The 21,006-nt window shown below is 54.9% G+C and overlaps 1 protein-coding gene across 2 annotated transcripts in view; it reads left to right on the top strand.

Annotated features, from left to right (window-relative positions):
- The first annotated feature begins 2,587 nt into the window (after positions 1-2,587).
- ATOH8 (atonal bHLH transcription factor 8) overlaps positions 2,588-21,006 on the top strand; it is a 32,544-nt gene continuing 14,125 nt past the window's right edge. For both annotated transcript variants that reach the window (XM_081157068.1, XM_081157069.1), the window contains exons 1-2: positions 2,588-3,469; positions 10,472-10,663. In XM_081157068.1, the coding sequence (XP_081013194.1) occupies positions 2,720-3,469; positions 10,472-10,663 (942 nt within the window). In that variant the 5' untranslated portion in view covers positions 2,588-2,719. The remainder of the gene's footprint in view (positions 3,470-10,471; positions 10,664-21,006) is intronic.

Below are 21,006 nucleotides of genomic sequence, written 5' to 3' on the forward strand. Positions count from 1 at the left end.
AGGAGTGCGCAAGCTGGGGTCTTAGCCTTTGCGTGGGATCTGGAGAATGTCAAGGGCATGAGGGCTGGCTGTCCTTCAGCAAAGGGCTCCTGGGCACTGACCCTTGCAACAGAGAGGAAGGAAACAGGGGGCCTTTCAGGAGCTTACAAGCTCAGGAGCTCAGAAAGGTCCCCATTGGAGAATAAGTGGCAGCAATACCTGTGAGTGAGCATGTGCAGAGGCCAGGAAGGGCGACAGGGGGCTGTGGTGATCAGCCAAGGCTTACAGGAGGAGGGGAGACAAACTGGTCACCAAAGACGGAGGAAGAGCGTGCCCTGCAGAGGGGAGGTGTGGGAGGCCTTTGAGCAAAGGCCAGTGCATTAGGGTCCCCGCTGGGTGGAGGAGAGTGAGGGCTCCTCTCTGGGGCACTCGTTTGGCCTTCAGGAGACAGATAAAGTACAGGAAGACATTGGGTGTCCAGGGAAGGGGGAGCCACGAGGAGCAAATGCACTATGATGTTGGAACCCATCTCAGTGGAAAAAATGAGGTTTTGCATTTACTATAATCAGAGAGCTGCATGCCTCCTCTGTGTGTGTCCCTGTGGGAATGTGGACGGGTGAGTGCACGTTTGAAGCCTTTTATCAAAGTCCTTTTACATCCATGGTCTCTTTTTACTTGCCCAACTACTCTAAGAGGTTGGCTGGACAGAAATATCCTCAAGGACAGATGAGAAAACAGAGCCCCAGCAGGATGGAATGTCTTGCCCAGGGTCATGGGGCTCAGTGGAAGAAAAGCCAAGACCCATCTCTGGCTCCCAGTCCCAGCTCTATGCTCCTGCGCCCGAACCTTCTGCCTAGACCCCATCTTCACTCTCAGGGTTCTGAATGCTGCAGCCCCTCACCCCCTGCCCGATTCCCAGGGCATTACCCCCTGGACTCTAGGCTGTGTTTGAGCCCCGCATTTTCACAGGAAAACCCCCGCCTGCTCTGGCGGGTCTGGGGGTGGGAGTGCAGGACTGAAACCAGAAAGATGAGATCCCAGTGCCTGCAGGGGCCAGAGCCCAAGGCTAGGTCAAGGACTCATCTTCTCTTCCAGAACTGCTCTGAGCAGCCGCCACTGCCTCACGGAGAAACTGCCACAGAAGGGACCTGCAAGGAGTGAAGCCCTGTCTTGGTTCCTAGGGCAGCCTTGGGATGTGGGTCTTGGATGAAGACCTACTAGCTTGACCTCTTCTTTCCAGAATCTCCAGTGGAATGGTACGAAGAACTGAGGGTCTGGGGAGTTTCCCTCTGGCCCCCAAACAGTGGGCACTTGCAAAGGTCTCACTTTGTGCCAGGCTCTGCTCTGAGTGGTTTGCACATACACGATCAATGAATCTTCGCAAGTACCTGGGGAGGAAGGTAGCTTTATTACCTCCGTTTCCAGATGAGGAAAGGGGGGCACAGAGAGGTTCAGTGACTCACCCACGGTCACTTAGTTTATAAGTGGCAGGGCTGGGGTTTGAACCTGGCAAACTGGCCTCTAAGAGCTATTATTCCTCTGTTATTAACAATAATAACCAAAGCTACCATTTGACTACTATCTCCTTTGTGCCTGGTCCTTAGAGCCTCACAGCAAGGCAGTGACTTAGGCGTTGATGTTCTCCACAGACAAGCAAATCCGGGCTTAGCCGGCAGCCTGGGGTGACATTCTCACAGATGCTCTGGCTAAATCCCAAGCTTGCACCCTTCTCGGCCGTTTGAGGGCCTGTTCGACTTGCTGTGTGACTATGGGAAAGCGCACTCTTTTTCGGAGCCTCAGTTTCCCTAGCATTTAAGCCTTCTGCTCCTGGCTCCCTTGCTCCAGTCAGCGGCAGAAAGAGGTTGCGGTGCTGTGGGCGCGCGGGTCTCGGGACACTCCAGAGTCTTTCCCTTCCCCCATCGACCCCCGCCTCTCCCCACCCCCTGGGGAGAAACTGCTGTCCCGTGTCGTTGCTTTTTTTTGGTTCAAGTTAGGTGCTAGGGACGGAAGTTCGATGCCGCATCCCCGAGAAGTCAGCAAGGCAGGGGTCGAGCAGGTCCAGCTCTGATCTGGGGAAGGGCTGCAGGGCCCAGAAGCCACGTGCTCGGGCAGTTCTGCTGAGAGCTGACCGTCCTCTGCAGGAGAACAGCGCTCCCAGCCGGAGGAGGGGGCGGGGAGGGCGAGCCGGAGGAGGCCGATGCGGGCAGGAGAGGTGGGGGGTAAGGGGAGGCAGGGAGGGCGCGGACAAAGGAGGCGGCCGGCAGCCCAGCTGTTTTGAAAAATGCTTCCTGTTTCTTTAAAGGCGCTCGCGGCTCGAGCGGCCGGGCTGGGAGGCGGCGGCGGCGGGAGCTGCCTGCTCTCCGGGCGGCGGCGCTGACTGATCTCGCGAACCGGGCTTCTGTGTAAACTGAGGCTAAACAAACACAGATGGAGCGCAGCGGGCGTGCTCCAGAAATGCTGGCACGGCGGCCGCGACTTCAGATGACACTCTGAGCGCTCCGGGAACGGACTGCCCGGAGGCTTCGCGGAGCCGGCGGCGCAGCTGCCCCGGGGGCGGCGGAGAGAGCGGAGAGGGCGGGAGGCGGGGGGGGGGGTGAGGGTAGGGGCGAGCTCGAGCCTCCGAGGCGCCGAGAGCACGGCCGCCGGGCAGAGCCGGGCGCCGCGTGCCGCGTGCAGAGCGAGCGCGGCGGGCGCGCGTCCCGGGCAGCCCCACGCCTCTGCCTCGCGCGTCGCCCGCGCCATGAAGCACATCCCAGTCCTCGAGGACGGGCCGTGGAAGACCGTGTGCGTGAAGGAGCTGAACGGCCTCAAGAAGCTCAAGCGGAAAGGCAAGGAGCCGGCGCGGCGCGCGAATGGTTATAAAACTTTCCGATTGGACTTGGAAGCGCCCGAGCCGGGCGCCGCTGCCACCAACGGGCTGCGGGACAGGACCCAGCGACTGCAGCCGGTCCCGACCCCGGTGCCAGTCCCAGTGGCGCCAGCCGTTCCCTCAGGTGGAGGCCCGGACACCGCCGGGGAGCGCGGGGGCGTCCGGGCGCCGGAGGTCTTGGACGCGCGGAAACGCGGCTTCGCCCTGGGCGCTGTGGGTCCGGGACTCCCCACGCCGCCACCTCCGCCTCAAGCGCCCCAGGGCCAGGTACTCGGGGGTCCCGAGGTACAGCCTTTCCGGGAACCCGGCCTGCGTCCGCGTATCTTGCTGTGCGCACCGCCTGCTCGCCCAATGCCTTCCGCGCCCCCTGCGCCCCCGGAGACCTCGGTGCGCCCCGCGCCCCCCACGCGCCCTGGGGAAAGTTCCTACTCGTCAATTTCACACGTAATTTACAATAACCACCCGGATTCCTCCGCGTCGCCTAGGAAACGGCCGGGGGAAGCGACAGCCGCCTCCTCCGAGATCAAAGCCCTGCAGCAGACCCGGAGGCTCCTGGCGAACGCCCGGGAGCGGACGCGGGTGCACACCATCAGCGCAGCCTTCGAGGCGCTGCGGAAGCAGGTACCGGTTCCCAGCCGCGCACTCGCTGCGCCCGGGGACGATTGCCAGAGCGGGTGGGCGAGCGCCCCGGGGGCTTCATGGAGGGTAGAGTGTGTGTGAGGGGCAAGCTGTCCCCGCCTGCTCAGCCCCGGCACTCAGACAGGTTTGGGACCTCCTGGAGTAGTGACCTTTGCCCTCGCGTTGGTAGGTAACATAGTTTGCAAAGTGGGGGTGAAGGTCCCCCCAAGGCATGTTCTGGTCCTCCCCGCCCCTCCCCACGGGCTGACCCTGTCCGCGCTTCTGACTTCAGCACTCATAGTTAACTTCTGTGGCAGCGAGTGTAGGTCCCCCGGAGTTCCTTGGGAGCGGTGCGGAGTGGAAAGGGAGGATGCCCATGGGAATCGGTCCGGGGGGGGGGGGGGAAGGGGAGAAGACCTTCCCTTCAGGCATTTGACATGGTCCGCGTCTTTGGGAGGCCCGGGATGCTGCAGCGGGAAGGTCCTGGGGTTGCCTGAATGTAAGGGTCCTGCATTCCCTCTTCAGCCCCTGGCTCCCACTGGGGATGCCCCTACACTCAGGTTGCTTTTGTGCTGTGCACCCCGAACTACAAGCCTGCTCCACCTCCCCAGGGGCCGCCCCAGGAATTGGTTGGTGAGAGCCTTCCCGGGAGATCCCCTCCACCGCTGCCCTTTGAAGCAGGCAGGTCTGCTGAGGGGACTGGTTAGTTGGGGGACCTTCAGAGAGTTCTGGGGAGGGGGTTGTCAGGGGCTTCTCAGTTTGGGGCTGGTGGGGACTGCCCTCACCCCACAGTGTCTTGTCCTGGCAATAGGTGAGAAGGAGCAGTTTTACAACTCCACTTTTTAAACAAGATTGCCATGGGGTTCTAGGCTTCTCATTTTGTTAGAGAGAGGGGAGATCTAAGAAGGTGCAGTAAGTGCCCCTGCTTCCCACCCCACACAGGGAATGGAGAAGGGGGGGGTGCTACTGGTTTGAGTAGTCAGGTGGGGTTTTTTTTTGCTCAGCAGCTGACTTCCTGTGTGACTCCAGGGAAGTTACTCAACCTCTCTGGGCTTTAACCAACAACAAAACAGTTCAGAAAACATGATCTTTTTGGATCACGCGCTGCTCTTTCTCCTGTGAGTGGGGTGGGCAGTGGTGCCTGTGTCCATTCATGGGAAGAGAATTGAACTGCTGGGGTAGAGTCCCTATGACTTTTGAGCCAAAGTGTCTTGCTTGGGTTTGGGTAAGATGTTTGCTCAGTGACAGGGTGGAGGGCTCAAGTAGCTGACACAGACCAGGCTGGGCCACTGACTATAGCCATACCAGTTGGGACCCTGGGCAGTGGGCCCAGTGGAGCATTCAGTCCCACCCTCCGGCAGTAGTCTGTGTCTGAGTGCCTGGGGAGGACGACAGCCTATAGAGTGTTCTGCCATTTACCCCTCAGGACAGAAGGATGACAGAAGTCCTGTGCACCTGCTCACCTTGCAACTAGGGAGACCCTTCCCAGGTTGGGGAGGCCATGTGCCCAGAGCATCACAGCTGTTGAGTGGCAGGGCAGGGCTGGGTCTTTTGGCTGCCAGTTCAGGGCCCTTTCTCTCCCTCTGGCTTCCTCTTTCAGTGCGAAGAAAATATTTTACAGATGGTGAGACTGAGGTTCAGAGAGCTTATGTCAGGTGGTTGAAGCCTCACAGGTTTTGCACTGCACGCCTCCTTGGCATGCCATTCACTAGACTCCAGTGTGCTGGTGCCTTCTTGGCACGGTGCAGTAGCAGCCTGCGTAGCTGTGTACCACTGTCATTGTGGAGCCTGGCTTGAATTGGTGTCAGTGAGTCGTTCCAGTGCCTGGCTCTTCACAGCTCTTCTCCGCAGCCTGTTGAATGCCCCAGAGCTATCCACCCTCAGCACAAGGAAGCCAGGCAGCCTCCTGTTTTGTCCATCCCACTGTCTTCTCAGCCAGGAAAGGAGCATGGGGGGAGAGGCTGCTTAGCTACAGAGTGCAGGTAGGAGACAGGCCCTCTGGTCTGTGGGGTGCGTGATAGTGAGGCCAGGGTGGTGGTGGCTGTGCGGGGCAGATGGTCAGGCCTCAGCACATGCCACCAGCCCAGCTGCATAGGGCCTTCCCTGCTGCCTCATGTGAAGGCCATGTGTGCACAGCTGGGCCTGGCCCATGTGCAGGGCTACTCCAGGACCAGGTGGGAAGGGTTCGAAGGGGAAGCCTGGCCTTGCTGAGTGGTGAGAGGAGGGGCCAAAGCTGTGGGCCGCAGGCTCCTGGCAGAACCTTCTGGCTCTCAGACTGTGCTTACCCTAGGGGCATCTGGTGTGTGTGCAGATTGCCTGTGCCCCCTGAAAGCAGGAAGCTCCTTAGCCTTGATGGAGAAATGGCAACCTTGCAGGCAAAGGCCAGAGGCATAGGTTCTTTAAAATCCCAAATGTCTACATAGCAATGAAGCTAGACCCTGAGAAGTCTTAATAATTAACAGTCATGGCCCCAGGGCCAGGTAGGCCTAGGTACAAATCCTGGTCACCTGCCTAACCTCTCTGTAAGTGTCCTCTTTTACAACGTGGGGAGGGAGCACTACAGATATGTAAACTTACAGGCCCAATGCCATGAGGCTCCTAAGCTGCCGCCCTGGTGACTGAGGGAGCAGGATAGAGGGGTCTGAGACTGAGAAAGGTGAGGAGCCCTCTGGATCTGCTGAAGTGCCTCTTCATGAAGGAGGTGCCAAGTAGGTGGGGCCTGGCCCCCTCCTCTGCTGACCCTGGAGTCTCCCAGGGGATCCTCACCAAGAGGGCTCAGGGTGACCCAGGATGGGCTGTGGGAATGGGGTCCCCAGCACCACACCTTTCTCAGTCTCAGACCCCTCTATCCTGCTCCCTCAGTCACCAGGGCGGCAGCTTAGGAGCCTCATGGCATTGGGCCTGTAAGTTTACATATCTGTAGTGCTCCCTCCCCACGTTGTAAAAGAGGACACTTACAGAGAAGTTAGGCAGGTGACCAGGATTTGTACCTAGGCCTACCTGGCCCTGGGGCCATGACTGTTAATTACTAAGACTTCTCAGGGTCTAGCTTCATTGCTGTGTAGACATTTGGGATTTTAAAGAACCTATTTCAATTGAACCTGTCAAGGACCTTGAGCAGCTCTGCATAGAGTGGCTTTGTCTCAGGAAGTCTGCACTCACTGACATAGTAATTTTGAATGAAATCAAGTGCTAAGCTGTGTTCTGTGCACAGTGTTGGAGCTCTGTAGGTCCAGGAGTCTCAGTGGGCTTCCAGGAGGGTGTTGGCTGGGTGTGAAGGGTGGGTGGGAGCTGGGACAGAGGCCAGAGGGCTTCCAGGCCTCTTCTGAATTGACTGGTAGGTTCTTGGCTTGGTTTCTCTGTGGCACCTTTCTGCATTTGCCCACAGCTATCCCATTCTGAGGTCGCAGGTATTCTGATGCCCATTTTATTGGTGAGGAAACTGAGGTCCTGTAACATTATGGACCTGCCTAAGGTCATGTGGATGGCCGGGGGCAGAGGCAGGTCCTCAGGCTCTCAGGCCAGTGCCCTTTTCGATTTTTCCTCCTTCCTGGAGCCTGGGGAGGGTCCAGCTTGGGGCAGGTGGGATGGAATGTCCTGGGGGCATATGAGACCTCATGAAAATCCCCCATTTGCTCCTCTGAAGCTGAAACATCTTTGTGGGGTGAGCACAAGGCAGGGCCTTCTGCTTCCTGGAAGTTGGGCAGTCTCTCGGGAGTTGGAGCCAAGTTTGTCCTGCTGCCTCCTTTGACCTGTGCCCTCTGATCAGAATGAACAGACAAGTACTATGGGGCTCTCTGCAGGTGGTGGGGTAGCTGGGCGCCGGACCTCACTGTGGATGCTCAGAGAGGTAATGCGCAAAGGCCGGGGTCCCGTGGGATCAGTCCGTAATTTTCCATCTGCCCCTTAGAAAGGTGGCCTGCTCACCTCCCCACCTTAGGCTGTAGACACCTATCCAAACCCCCAAGCAGTTGCTTCTGGCTCATTGGAAAAAGCCCAGCTAAGGTGGGAGTTCAAAAACCCCAGAAATCTCCCACCAGCTGAGAGTCCTGCACTATCAGATGCTGTTGAACAGTAAAAGGGATACCTTCTATCTCTTGAGGCTATTTTAAGATGAATGTAGGCATTGTATTTAAAATACCTTCTGCCTGCCTTAGTAGAACACAGTAAACAGCAAGGGGTGGCCTGGTCCAAGGGGTCATGGAGGGTAGGCAGGGGTTGTTAGCTCTACTTTCCAGATGAGGAAACTGAGGCTCAGAAGTGAAAGGCACTTGCCCAAAGTCACACTGCTGGTAAGTGCCCGGGATTCAAACCAGCTCTTTCCTCCCTACCTTGGCCTCCCAGAACTAGAACCTGCCATTGGACTCTCACTTTGCAGTTGCTCCCCAGGCTGGGGTGCCTCTGAGCTGGGCTGTTGGGGTCCAGGTGCTGAGTCCTGTAGCATGGGCACAAAGAAGATCTGGAATTAGCCAGGTTAGCTGAGGATCACCCTTCCCCCTACCCCAGGAGGAGGAGTAGTGATGAGAGCAAAAGTTGCCCTTGGTGTCTCATCTATGGTCACCTCTGGTGATGGGAGCCCAGAGAGCCCCGTGGCCTTCCTTGGGTATCAGACGGACAAGCTTGTGGTTCCAACCAGGTCTTAGCTGTGTGACCTAGGGCCCAATGTGCCACCTTTCTGTTTCCTTATGTGCAGATGGGATAATAATCTTTTTTTGGGGGGAAGGTTTTAAATGGGATAGAACTACTTGTAAATAGTTACCTCAGTGCCAGATATGCAACCAGAGCTCAATAGTTTTCTTTTTAGACCTGGACTTTGACAAGCAGTGGGACAGAGTGACAAATCTGGGACAGAACCTGCCCAGAACCTGGCACAGGAGCCCCTAGGTTGGCCTTGACCTCATCTGTTGCTCTGTAACCCCACAGTCACCCCGGATCCACATTGCAGAACTCTCCTGAGATCTTCGCTCCCAGCTGGCAGGGCAGCCAGCTGTTCAAGGTCCAAGGGCTCCCAGAGCTGAATTACACACAGCGTGGCCTCTGGGTGAAAACAGCGCTAGGAGCCTGTGTCACAAAGCTGCGCTCCATGTCCAGGGCCTCCACTGGGGTGCCCTGTCTCAGGACCCTCAGGAACCTTTCTGTCCCACAGACCTGTTTATTTGTTCATGCTGATAAAGCAGGATTCTCTGGCCTCTGTTTGGGAACAGGCAAAACGCATTGTTCTGCCGGCTTTTCTTGGATGGGTTTGGAGCTGTGGCCAGGCTGGGAGTGGGAGGTAGGAAGGGGAAATGCATGGGAGTTGGCGTTCTCTCTGTCACCTCCCTGCCCCTCCCTGGGTTTCCTAGCCTGGTGAGGGGCGATTCCTTGGCTGCTGGAGCATTTTAAAAGGTAAATTGCTTCTGGTGCGGGTGTGTCTCAGGACTCCCTGGGGTAGGGGATAAGCAGGCACTGTGTCCTGGCTCCAGATTTCCTGCCTCTCACCTTCTCTGGAGCCTTACTCTGGGCGGTGCAAATGTCATCTCATTGAATCCCTACCACGCTGTGAGGTCAGTCCTGTTAGCAGCGTGACGAGGACACCAAAGCTCAGAAAGATTATGTTGGGGTAGGGCAGTCAGAGAAAGCTCCTGGACAAAGTGAGGTTTAAAATGAGATCAAAGTGGATGTTACATTTAGGGTCCCCATCTGAGGTGACCGTCTTGTTCATGCTTTACCCCCTGGGCCTACAATAGGGTTTCTTAGCTTCAGCACTGTTAACTTTTTGGGCCAGGTATTTCTTTGCTGTGGTGGCATTGTAGGATCCTGCACATAGTAGGATGTTTATTAGCATCGGTAGCACCTACCCCCCTGCTCCCCAGTAGTGACAATCAAGAATGTCTTCAGATATTGCTAACTGTCCCCTGAGGGATAAAATTGTTCCTGGTAGAGAATCACTGACCTAGAATAGTACCTGGAATATGGGGAGGGGGGAAGTGTGCTCACTAAATACTTGTTGAATGGACACACCAGGGGGGTCCCCCTCTGTGGGATGAGGGTCAGTCAGTACCAGATATTGGAGCAGATAGATCCTGGGCAGCCAGAGAGAGGAGGAACCCTGGAGGCTTGGAGGCTGGGAGAGCACATTTGGGCCATTTAGGTGAAGGATGCCTCACGGCAGCAGTGGCTCTGATGATGAGCCCTGTGTGGTGGACTTTGTGGTGACTTTTCTACATTACAACACATACCTGTGCGGCACACTGCCTAGGTTTTTGCTCATGCAGCACAGACACTGGTGGGCAATGTTAAAAAACTAGAGGCTCCGTCTCTTCACCTGGTCCAAATCCCTGTGCAGTGTCTAGTTGGTGATGAGCCACCAACAAACATGTCAAGTCTGGTTGGGGCTGTAAGTATTTATTATGCACGTGTTGTATGCCCAGCAGCATCTCTGGTTCAGAGAGCATAAGGAAAAAGAGAAAAAAAGAAAACTAACCATTTGTGTGCCTTCCCCGCTGAGCACTGGCACGTTCCCTTCTAGTATGTTCCCTGAGTCCCTAACTCTGTTTTGAAGGTAGGAATCACATTATTCATCATCAGAACCCCAAGTCCCTAGAAAAACCAGCCTCACTGAATGGCTGAATGGATGGAGGGAATATTAAAAATGCCTGTTCTCTCAGACGGGCTCCTTCTCAAGGAGGGTGTGGGACAGAGCTCTGCTATGGTGGGAACACACTGTGCTGCATTTAGACCAACTCACGGGCAGAGCTAAGCCTCAGTTTCTTCCCCTACAAAATGGAAATTTGTATACTTCCCCGAGTTTGTGAGTGGATGAGCTCAGGTGTGTGTGCATGTGCTCAGAGCAGAGAATAAAATCTGTGTCGAGGGCTCAGGCCACCTCCAGTGCCCAGCAGTCCCTCTCAGGTGGTGCAGATGTTACTGTGAGCAGCCCCATGCCTGCCTGGCCAGGCTGCCCTGTGGGGTCCTGCTCTGCACGGAGACCGTGGAAGCTCCTCCTGACCCTCTCTCACCCACCAGGTGCCGTGTTACTCATATGGGCAGAAGCTATCCAAACTGGCCATCCTGAGGATCGCCTGTAACTACATCCTGTCCCTGGCGCGGCTGGCTGACCTCGACTACAGCGCCGACCGCAGCAACCTCAGCTTCTCCGAGTGTGTGCAGCGCTGCACCCGCACCCTGCAGGCCGAGGGACGTGCTAAGAAGCGCAAGGTATGTGCCAGCCACTTGGGCAGCAGCCCCTGGGAGAGGACAGGGGAGGTGGGGACAGGAATATGGGGTGCCCCACACTCACCCAGACTTCCAAATGGCCAAGAGATCAACCTTTGGAGCTTTGCTGGGGTCGCCCCAGCTTCAGAGCTCCTCACAGCCCTGAGATTATGGCAGTGGGGCTGCTGGGGACCTTAGACAGTCACCCAGTGCCTGTGGGCCTGGATTTGCTTATCACTGAAGTGAGGGCAATTTGTCTCTGAAGCTCTTTTTAGCCTCAGTGCTCTGGTGCTGAATTCCCCATGTGGGCCCTGATAGATATTGTATCAGGATGGGATTGCCTGAGCCGATGACAGACCAGAGAAGGCTTGGGCATGTTTTGGGAATATGACTGGGTTGTCTGAGGGTGTGCATTAAGGTGGATGATATACATTCATTCACTCACTCATTCATTCATTCTGGAGGGATTTGCTGAGCCCCAACCAAAGTATGCTGAGCAGGACTATAAAGATGGTAAACATGGTCCCAGCCTCCACACACCTCACAGGATAGAGAGACTCTCCTACCAGCAGATAAGGGCAGGATGGTGTGTGAAGGTATCCCAGAGGCCTGTGCTAGGGGCTGTGGAAGGGTAGGTGGAGAAAGGACAGGTTACCTCTCCTGCACAAGGGAGTTTGAAAAGGCATCTTAGTGTAAGCGGTGTTTGAGCTGGGACCAGCAGGACAACCAAGGAGTCACCAGGCAGATGAGGCAGAAGGAACAGCCTGTACAAAGCCTGATGTGTTTGGAGACATATGTGTAGGAGGAAAGGTGTTGGGCATAACTGTGGTTCCCAGATGACCTATCCTTCCAGCATTTCCAGCTGGGGGCCAGGGCCAGGCAGTGCTAAACAAGGCTTATGGCAGCCCTCTGGATCTCTGTTCCCACGAAGCTAGAGGAAGAGTGAGTGACAGAGGGTGGAACCCAGTCTGCATCCATGAGGAAGGTGGTTGACTACCCTGGGCATTCAAAGATAGAGAGGGTGGGGAGCCCGGTAACTGGCACCTTCCAGCGGTTCCTTCCTTCCTGGCCTGCCCCTCCCCTATCCCTGACCATCACTCCCCTTCCCCCCTCTCCCCGCAGGCCCTCTTGGGGTTCTTGGGGTTTCCCAGGGAGCCCTGGGCCCTTAGCCAGGGAGGCCCTACATGGACTCTCCTGCCTACACCAGAGAGGGTCGCAGCACGTCCTTGCAACCAGCCGCCTCGGCTGCTGTGATAATAGCACATTGCATTCCTGGGAGTGATTAACGTGGACCAATTAGATGAAATCTTCATCAAGTGGGTGAGAGAGGAAGTGCCAGTGGCTGCTCACAGGGCGGCTTTCCACTGGAAAGTGACACGGGTAAATTAAGAGCATGACTGATGGCTCCATGCAGCGCTTTGTGACAAAGGAGGTTTGTAAACTCTCTGTGAACTTCCCCTGGCACTCGGCAGTCTGGAGGTCTGGATGGGCAAAGTGGGCAGGCACCTTTTCTCCATCTCTGCGCCTCATCCCCCCTCTCCCCAATTCCTCCCCTCACTCTCCAAAGACAGGAGCACCTAGGCCACCTCCCTTCCCTGTTACTAGACTGGAGCAGATAGTGTTCTGGGCTGGGGAGGAGGCTGACGCCTGGAAGGTGAGGAAAGAAGGAAGAGCGGGGTGAAGATGCCCAGGGTAGATGAGCTTTTGGTTTCCCCTGAAATCAGCTCAAATCCAAGACACTTTAGAGACCATCTGGTCCAACCTCCCCAATGTCCAGATTGGGAGACTGAGGTGGAAGATCGTGGTTAAGAGCATCAAACAGCTCTGATTTCAAAGTCCTGGCTTGCCACCTACTAGTTGTGTCATCTTAGACTCATTTCTTAACCTCTCTGAGCTTCAGTTTTCTTGTCAATAAATAGGGACAGTGATGCTAAATCGTCAGTGATTTCTAAGGTCCTTTCCAGTCTGACTCTCCAAGAGGAGGTCTTGCCTCACCTTGGAAGGGCACTGAGCAGCTTGCATTCTGCATCACCCTCCCACCAGGCAGGCTGTCCTGGCACTGCCATCTCCCAAGTGCTGGGCCTGGGCAGTCACCACTGCCAAGAGGACTTACATGGAAGCACAGGACAGGGTCCTGGAGCTGTGGGATCTCCTAGGGCTTCTCTGGGCCCAGTGTTCTGTCCCAGAAGGTTGGGGGCTCACGGGAGTACCCCATTCCATCTTCTGTGCCTTCCTACCTCTCTGTCACCATGCAGATGTGTGAACTCCAAGGTGTCCTTAGGGATGGTCTCCAGTGACCTGCCCAGTGGACCTGAGTGGCTGAGATAGGCCTCTATTTTGTTAACCACAACCAAGGGGTATGATGTCTCTAGAGATTCATGCATTCACTCATTTATTCAATGTTTATTGAGCACCTACAGCAAGTTACACACTAGGGAATGCTGTGATGAGCACATGGGCACTGTGATGGGATGTTAGTGGCGGAGTGGGCTTGACCCTCCATAGTCCCTGTAGACTGAGGGTACGGATTTGGGGCTCAGATCAAGGCCCTAATACCCCTCCCCTGTAGCCACCGAGGACAACCTGAGGGTTTGGAGATAGGAAGGAGCCAGACTTACATCCTAAAGAGGGAGATAGAAAGCAAAGAAGGGAAGAAACTATAAGACATGCTGATGTAAGTGATCAGTTCAGAGAAAGTCCTCTATAAATGGCAGCTGGGATGGTAAGGATCACTGATGCAATTGGTGAGGACTTGAGCTGTCCCACTTTAGCACAGCTCCCTCACAGTTAATGTGCCCTGAAAGTCTGGGCTATCCTTTCCAGGTTGCTTCCTTGAGAAATTGCACTCAGGTCCCCTGAGATCCTTCGTAGTTCTGCTGCATTGTCCTGTCCCTCCAGACCTGTGTTAAGAATGGGATTTAAAGTGAACCCCGCTTGCCCCCAGGGCCCCAGGCGCATCTTTTTACCCATTTCAGACCGTTCCTACTGAGGTGAGGGACCCACATCCCTTGACTGGTGTGTCTTCCATCTTTGGACTCCGCAGGATGTGATTTTGGGGGTTCAGAGCCCTGTTTGGAAGCCCCAATAGTGCAGAGGCCAGTGTTAGAGGCTGCCCCACAGAGAGACAGGCGGGAGGAGTTGAAGGCTCTGGAGAGCTCAGTTCTGACTCCGGCTGCAGCCGGAGATAATGCACGTTAAGCACCTGGCTCTGGGCCATGTTTCTGCAGCTCCTGTTTTTAAAGCAGCAACTCCTGGGAGCTGAGGAGGAGGAGGTGGAGGAAGAAATGAGGAGGGGGAAGGGGAGAGGAGGAAGAGAGGGAGGAGGAGGGAGGGAGAGGGGAGAGGGGGAGGGAGGAAGAGCTGCAGACCGGTTTCACACCTAGGCTGGGCCGGCCTTGCCAGACCTGGGAAATAGGAAAGGACCAATTTCCCACAATCTAAGGCATCTCCTTCCAGTGATTTTAAGCCATCGGGTATTAACAACAACAACAGCTACAAGCACGGATGGCATGGTTTAAGCCCTGGTGATAAATGGCCAGTAAGTTCCTGCATTCAAGTTGCTCTCAGGCCCAGTGTTGGAGATGGGGAGAGATAAGAGGAATTCTGATGCCTTGAGTTAAGGGCTTGGGCTGAGGCCTGGACAGCGATTAGGGACCCCAGGCCATGTGACTTACTGTAGCCTGCTGATACAGTGGGGGACAGACGGTTGGCTCTGCAAGGCCAGAGGTTGCTCCTCATGTCGTGAGCAAGCTGGAGCCAGAGGAGGCCTGATGTTGGTGCAGCTCCTGCTGACCTGTGTCTTCCTTTTCCTGCTGACTTCTGGGCAGGGGAGGCTTTCCTTGGTGATGGCAAATCTGAGAGTCGCCTGACTCCCCTTTGGGAGAGTGTCTTGGATGCGGACTTCTGCAGCAGCTTCAGTCTGGGAACAAGCTGAGGTGGCATGTTGGTTTGGGACTGGGGGTCAGTGGGAGCTGAGGGTGTTCCAAAGGGCTGCTTACTGTCCTGGTGGCTGAGCCCAGGCCTCCAACAGGACCCAGCGGCACCTGCCCTTTCTGTGGACTGTTCCTGAGACCCTGAGTGTGAGAGGCCGTCTTGAGAGCTCCTGCTTTGGCTGGATTCAATCCCTCCACCCCCACCCCATGTGTAGCACCTTTTGTGCCCCCAGAACGCCCACTGTCCTGGCTCTGTCCCCACCTGCCATATATATAGTCACCCTCATTACGGCCTCCTCAGTCTCCACTTCTGTAAAGTGAATTGTTGCTGGAAGTGATTTCTAAGGCCCTTTCCAGTTATACTTCTGAGCTGAGGTCACGTCAGTCCCTTTTCTATCTAAAAGACGAAATGTGTTACCCTCACTTGCCCCTCTGCCCATCACAGGCATTTCACACAGATAGCAAAGTCCCTCACAGAAGCTGTCAAGACCCCAATACCATAGAACACTGAGAACACCTGACATTCTCAGAGCCTGGGTTACATGCCAGGCATGGTGCTTAGTGCTTCTGACACATCACCTCATCAACGCCTCCTGCCAACCCTGCAAGGTAGGTGCTGGTGTTGCCCCTCTGCACACATAATGGAAGAGCCTGAGGGCCAGGGTCACCCAGCCAGAGAGGTGTGTCTGGGCTCCTACCCCTTCCTGTCCTGCCTGCCCCAATGGAAGTGCGCTGGGTGAGAGGAGGTTCTGTTTCCAAATCCCCCAGCCAAGTTATTGAGTTAAATACCATTTGCTTTCAAAGCCCACAGAGCCCATCTATGCTGGGAAAAAAGGGGGGTGGGGGTGGGAAATCACCATCAAATTTCCTTCTTGTCATAAAAATGGATGCAGTTTATTTTTTCTGGCATTCCAATTACATAGACGTTTGTCACCAGCTGTTTGTTCTAACACAGAGTGTTCTCTCAGCTGCTGTTTCTCCTCTCAATTTGACACTGTTAGTCCACAAGTCTGGCAGGGACTGGCTGGAGGGATCATTGGCTGGGGAGCCTCACAGGTGAGCTCAGAGCCGGCTTTCCTGCTGCCCTCTGATGTTCCCTGGGTGGTCCCAAGGTGGGGGGAGGGGCTGAGGGTGCTGCTTTCCTCTCCCCTTTCTCATTCTTTTCACCCCCCTCCTCTCTCCTTTTTCAAATTGCTCCCCTCCTGACATGTACTCCCAGAACTCACTCTTTTCCCCAACATGCTGTGTAAGAATGAAAACTTGGGGTCTTGGGCATAGTGAACAAGAGCTAACCACTCATGAGACATGGGAGGCTCCCTCTAATGCTTGAACTGATCACCCTTTGGGGTGCAGAGACTTCAGAGAACTCCCTTAGAGTCCCTCTTCAAGCCAGGCTGCCCCTCTGGAAACCCCTGCAGAGGCTGTGTTGCCCTCCCTCCTGGGACCTGGAGAAAGAGGGTCTGTGTAGATAGAGGTCGGGTCCAGAGAACACTGCAGTTCTTTTGAGTTCCCTGTGCTGTCATTTAACTTTAAGGCACGTAAAAATACAACAGGACACACTTGCTGAGACCATGAAGTAGGTGAGGTGTAGAGATTTGGGCTTGGAGAACTGCATTTGGGTCCTGATCTTGGCACTTCCTAGCTATGTGACCTTGGGCATGTTACCTAATCTCTCTGATCCCCATTCTCTCACCCCTAAAGTGAGAGCCTACATACTTCCCTTGCCACCTTGCTGGAAGGATTAACTGAGATCCCTCCCTTATGAGAAAAGGCTGGCATTTTCTGTGAGTGCCAGAAAAGAAATCTCATGAATTTACAGCTATAAGGTAATAACTTTATATGGAACCCCAGGAAGGAACATCTCAGAAAAGGGCAATTCCCAGGGCTGGGTAAATGACTGACCAGCCAAAATGCAGGTGAGGGCAAATAGTTCTGAGTGGGGGAATCCTCCCTCTATAGTACTTCAGGCCAAACCCCTGCTTCCTCACCCTTAAAGGGGGGCTGATGTGCAGCCAGACCAGAAATCCCTTGGCTTCTAAAGTTCATGGACTCATAGCAAAAGAACATGCATGGCCTTGGTTTTATACAGTAATAATGCTAATAAACAGATTACCACCACCAATCACATTGACTGTGTGGTGAGTACCCACTGTGTGCCAGGCACCTCACATACACTGTCTCTGCCCCTAATTACATTAACCCCTTCTCCCATAGCACAGAGGGGAAACTGAGACCAAGAGAAAGGCACATGCCCAAGGTCATGTGAGTAGAAGTGGTGGAGCTGTTTCAAGTCTGTGTCTCTTGGTTCCAAAGCCCGAGCTCTTCAACTCTTGAGGCCTGTCTGGCCCTGAAGCTTACACAGTGCCCGGCACGGTGGCCTGCACCCAGGAGGCGCCCAGCAAATGCCGGGTGCAGGGCCTTGCCCAGAGCAACAGCCTTATGTAAGCAACCAGGCTGCAGCACGTGGAGGCTTCATTAAGCTGCGGGGAGCCAATAGCCCACTGGTGGTGGCGCTGGGGGTGGTACGGGGTAGGGTGGGCTAGGGGGTGTCATCGACCCTGCGCTGTGCCGCCAGCGAGGCCTGACACCGGGTTAAGTCGCCTGGCGGCCTCTGGCTGCAGCTGGGAGCGCGCCTGGTTCCCATTCTGGCGCTGTGGTTTTGATTAGCTGTTCTGCAAGGCGGGCCTGGTGGTGAGTCCATGGGAGCTCCGCTGGAACAGAGGGTCCCCCGCCCGCCGCCACTGCGGCCCCCCCTCCTGGCAGCCCCAGACTCCAGATGTTCCGAGCTCTCGCTGGGAAGGCCTGCTGGCGCCACGGAGGGCAGAGGGCAGGGAAAGCACGCGAGCTGGAAGCCCAAGCACTCAGTCACCGCAGGCCTTGGCAGACCGCCCAGCCCTCTGCTGGCACATTCCCCAGCTCTCCCCTGGCCATCTGTTCCCAAAAAACCCTTTCAGAGCCTCATCATCACTCAGGATACAACAGCGTGAGCAGCTGGTTTGGAGGCAGCAGGGAAAACCGTGCAAAAGGTCCTTTGTGAGAGAGGAAACTCGCTTATGAATAACAGGGCTGGACGCCGTAAAAGTTGGCGGCTGGAATTCTTGTTTCTCAGGCGCCGCTGTTTTCTCTTGACTTTTTATCTCTGGTTTTTATTTTGTTCCCCCTTGTTTTCTTTTACTGTTGTTTCTTCCTCTTCTTACACCGCTGCGACTTTCCTTCTTCCTCTAAGGTGCCTGAAGGCCACCTAATTAGTTACCCTAGATGCTGCTGAACATTTTTTTTTTTCTTCTCAAAGCTGTTAAAATTGGGGATGGTTGGAAGTGACTGTTTTCATAAAACCTCAGCTGGAGGGAACAGGCGAGGAAGAGGTGCCTGGGAGGGCACAACGTGGGCAGGGCCCAGGTCCATCAACGTGTTCAGCAGAAAGTGAACACAGTCGTCAACTGAACACAGAGATGTGAATAGTGTCCATGCAGGGGGAGGGTGGGGGCAGAGATAGCATGGAGACCCCCATCAGCTCATCAGAGAGCCACATGGGATGCGTTGGGAGACAGTGGTATTAATATACGCCCCAGGTCCTGGACCTCTCAGCTGATTGCAGTATGACATGAAGCCTTTTTAAAGAACTGGCTGCCACCACCGCCAAAACTTCTGGGAGATGTTTGCTTGGAATCTGGGCACCTCCTGGGAGCAGTCACCGGGTGGCCTATTGGGGGCCCATGGGGTGCTGGGGCAGGGCTGGCAGCTGGGAGGCTAGCACTGGGGGAGGGAAAAGAGAATAAGGCCTGGCCACCTTCCTCATACCCTGTGGATCCTCAAGAAGGAGCTGAGAGTCAGGCCTGGGGCTTCCAGGTGGAGGTGAGGAGACGCCTTCCAAGTGTCAGACGGTGGTGATGTGATGGGGGGCACAGGTCAGGGGCAGGGGAGCTTGGGGTTTTCCCTTTACTTTTTCAACTCCCTCTACCCCTTTTACATTGCCTGCCTCCCCACCCCCATCATTGCATCAGACCCAGAAGCTCCAGCGGCCCCTCACTCCGGCAGTGGAAAAAGCCTGTCATCCATGTTGCTGTGGGTGGCCAGTTTTTCACAAGCAAAAATTCTAGGCTTTGCAGGGTATTTGTGCATTTCATCTACACTTTACTCAGGCCCCATACTTCATTCTTCTTGCAATCCTCTCTCCTCTCCTCCAGTTGGAGAGATGGCAGCTCCAGCAGGACCAAATATTTATGTTTATTGCAATTTCAGGGCTATTAATCTGAAGGGCTCAGCTCAGGCTGATGAGATCCACCCTCCCCACTGTGGCCTTGCCAGGCAGGTGTCTGGGTCCCCACTCTAAAGTGAGTCTCAGTTCTGCCCTAGGGGCTGTGTGACTGGGTGGCCTTGCTCAGGTGTGTTATGTGGGAGAAGCCCACCCTGCCTCCCAGATCTATGTAGGAATCAGTGGCACAAAAGAATGTGAAATTGTTTTGTGAACTCTATCTTCCTTCCTATGTCTCCTGCCTGAGAAGTTGTTCTTCATGGGGCTGAAGGTGAGGAAGACCTGGGGAAGGAGGAGTGGCCACTGGCCCAGGCCCCTGGCAATGATGTGGACTGGGCCCAGTGACCAGAAATTACTTCTAGAGGAAAAGGGGGGAGGCAGGAAGACATGGGTGATTGGGCCTGCCCTGCCCATTGCCCAGCCTTAAGCCCTTGCACTCAGCACAGTGGGAGGCCTGGAACAAAGGGGCACCAGCAGGTCCTGGCTCCCCGCCTGTCCTGGAGCAGGTTGTCCCCTTTCTGCCTGCACCAGTGAACCAGAAAGCTGGTTCTAGGGGAAATACAAATCTTTGTCTTCCTTGAGCTCCTGGTTCAAATATTTTAGAAGGCCAAGTAGGACCCATTCCCTTCTTCAAGGCCCTCCACTCTCTGCCCAGAATTCACAGCCAACTGGAGCCTGGCCCAGTGCCCAGTTGCTCCTCTGCTCAGTCTTTTCCCACCGGAGTCCCTCCCAGCAGCTCTGCCGAAAACCAGGTCTTACCACCTCACTTCCCTGCTCAGGTCCCTCGGGCTCCAAACAGGTCAAGGATAGAGGCCGGACTCCCTTATAGGACACCTCCCCCGCCCCCTCAAGTGACCTGACCCCAGCCGGTCATTCCCTGTGTCCCAATTTACACTCCAGCAACACGGAACTCCTCGCGCAAAAGGGCTATTTATGACCTCTGTGCTCATGCCATCCCTGCTGTCTGGCATGCCCTTCTCCCCTTCTGTCGGGCTAACTCCTGCTCATTCTGGAAGGCTCAGCTCCTGGAAGCCCTCTCTGACCCCTGCCCCAGCCTCCTCTCAGGGCCCCATGGCATGGCCACCTCACTGCACTTACCACAGGGGTGTATACAGTCTAATTTGGGAGGGCATCATATGATACACTATGAAGTAATGATATAAAATGTTCTATTATGAGATACTCTATTACGTGACATATTAGAGTTCATTTTATACCATTACATTATGTAATATTTGTAGGTGATATTCACATGACATTTTATGGGATATAACCAATACACTGTGTTAGTTACATAATTTTTTTGGTGTTTGTCTCTCGAGCTAGACCGTGAGCCTTATCTTTGTGTCCCTGCTTCTGTGACAAATAATTACACACTGTTCCTTCAGCTAAAATCCACACTGTGGGGGCTGAATATTCCTGTGCTGGAGGCAAAGACTCTAGGGAAGGATGAATTTTCTCTGGACGTAGCAGAGAAAGGTCAGAGCTCCTCCAGACCTCTGTTTGGGGAGCTTGTGCCTTTTCCCCTTGAATTAGTCAGGAAAGCTTTGCATTTCAGATCACAGAAAACCCTCAAGCAGCAGCTTAAACTTACAGGGGCCCCTGTTTCTCACAGTTCAGAAGACTGAAGGGCAGGGGCTGCTTCTTGGGCTCCAGGCTTCTTTTGGTCTTCACCTCATGGCTGCACAGTGGCTGCCACAGCACTGAACACTTCATCCTCACACTGCCTCCAAAGGCAGGGCAGGGCCTTATCTCAAAGAACATTTCTCCACCAGTTCAGTGAGTCCTGCCCAGCCATCCCTACCTTCCATGTAAGGGGTGATCCTTCTGAAACTGAGAAAGATAAGAGGTCTGTCAGCTGGGAAGGCAGCGGGGTAAACAGCCACGTGGCTCATCCCTGGAGGGTTGATCCTGATTTGTGACAAGGTGGTTTCCTTCCCAGTGGGGCTAACCAGTGTCATAACCTTAATCACCAGGGCAGAACCCCACTTTCATGACCTTGCCCACTCAGTGTAATCTTACCAGGTAAGTGCCAATAACCCCATTAAGCCCATTTTCTGTTGATTGAGGCTCAGAGAGCCCAGCAACCTGGTCCCTCTGCACAGCGATTTACAGTTTGCAGAGCCCTTTCATGCCCCTAATTCTCTTGACTCCTGTAG

Source organism: Miniopterus schreibersii (genome assembly GCF_964146895.1).
Source record: "Miniopterus schreibersii genome assembly, chromosome: 13".
Classification (NCBI taxonomy): Eukaryota; Metazoa; Chordata; class Mammalia; order Chiroptera; family Miniopteridae; genus Miniopterus; species Miniopterus schreibersii.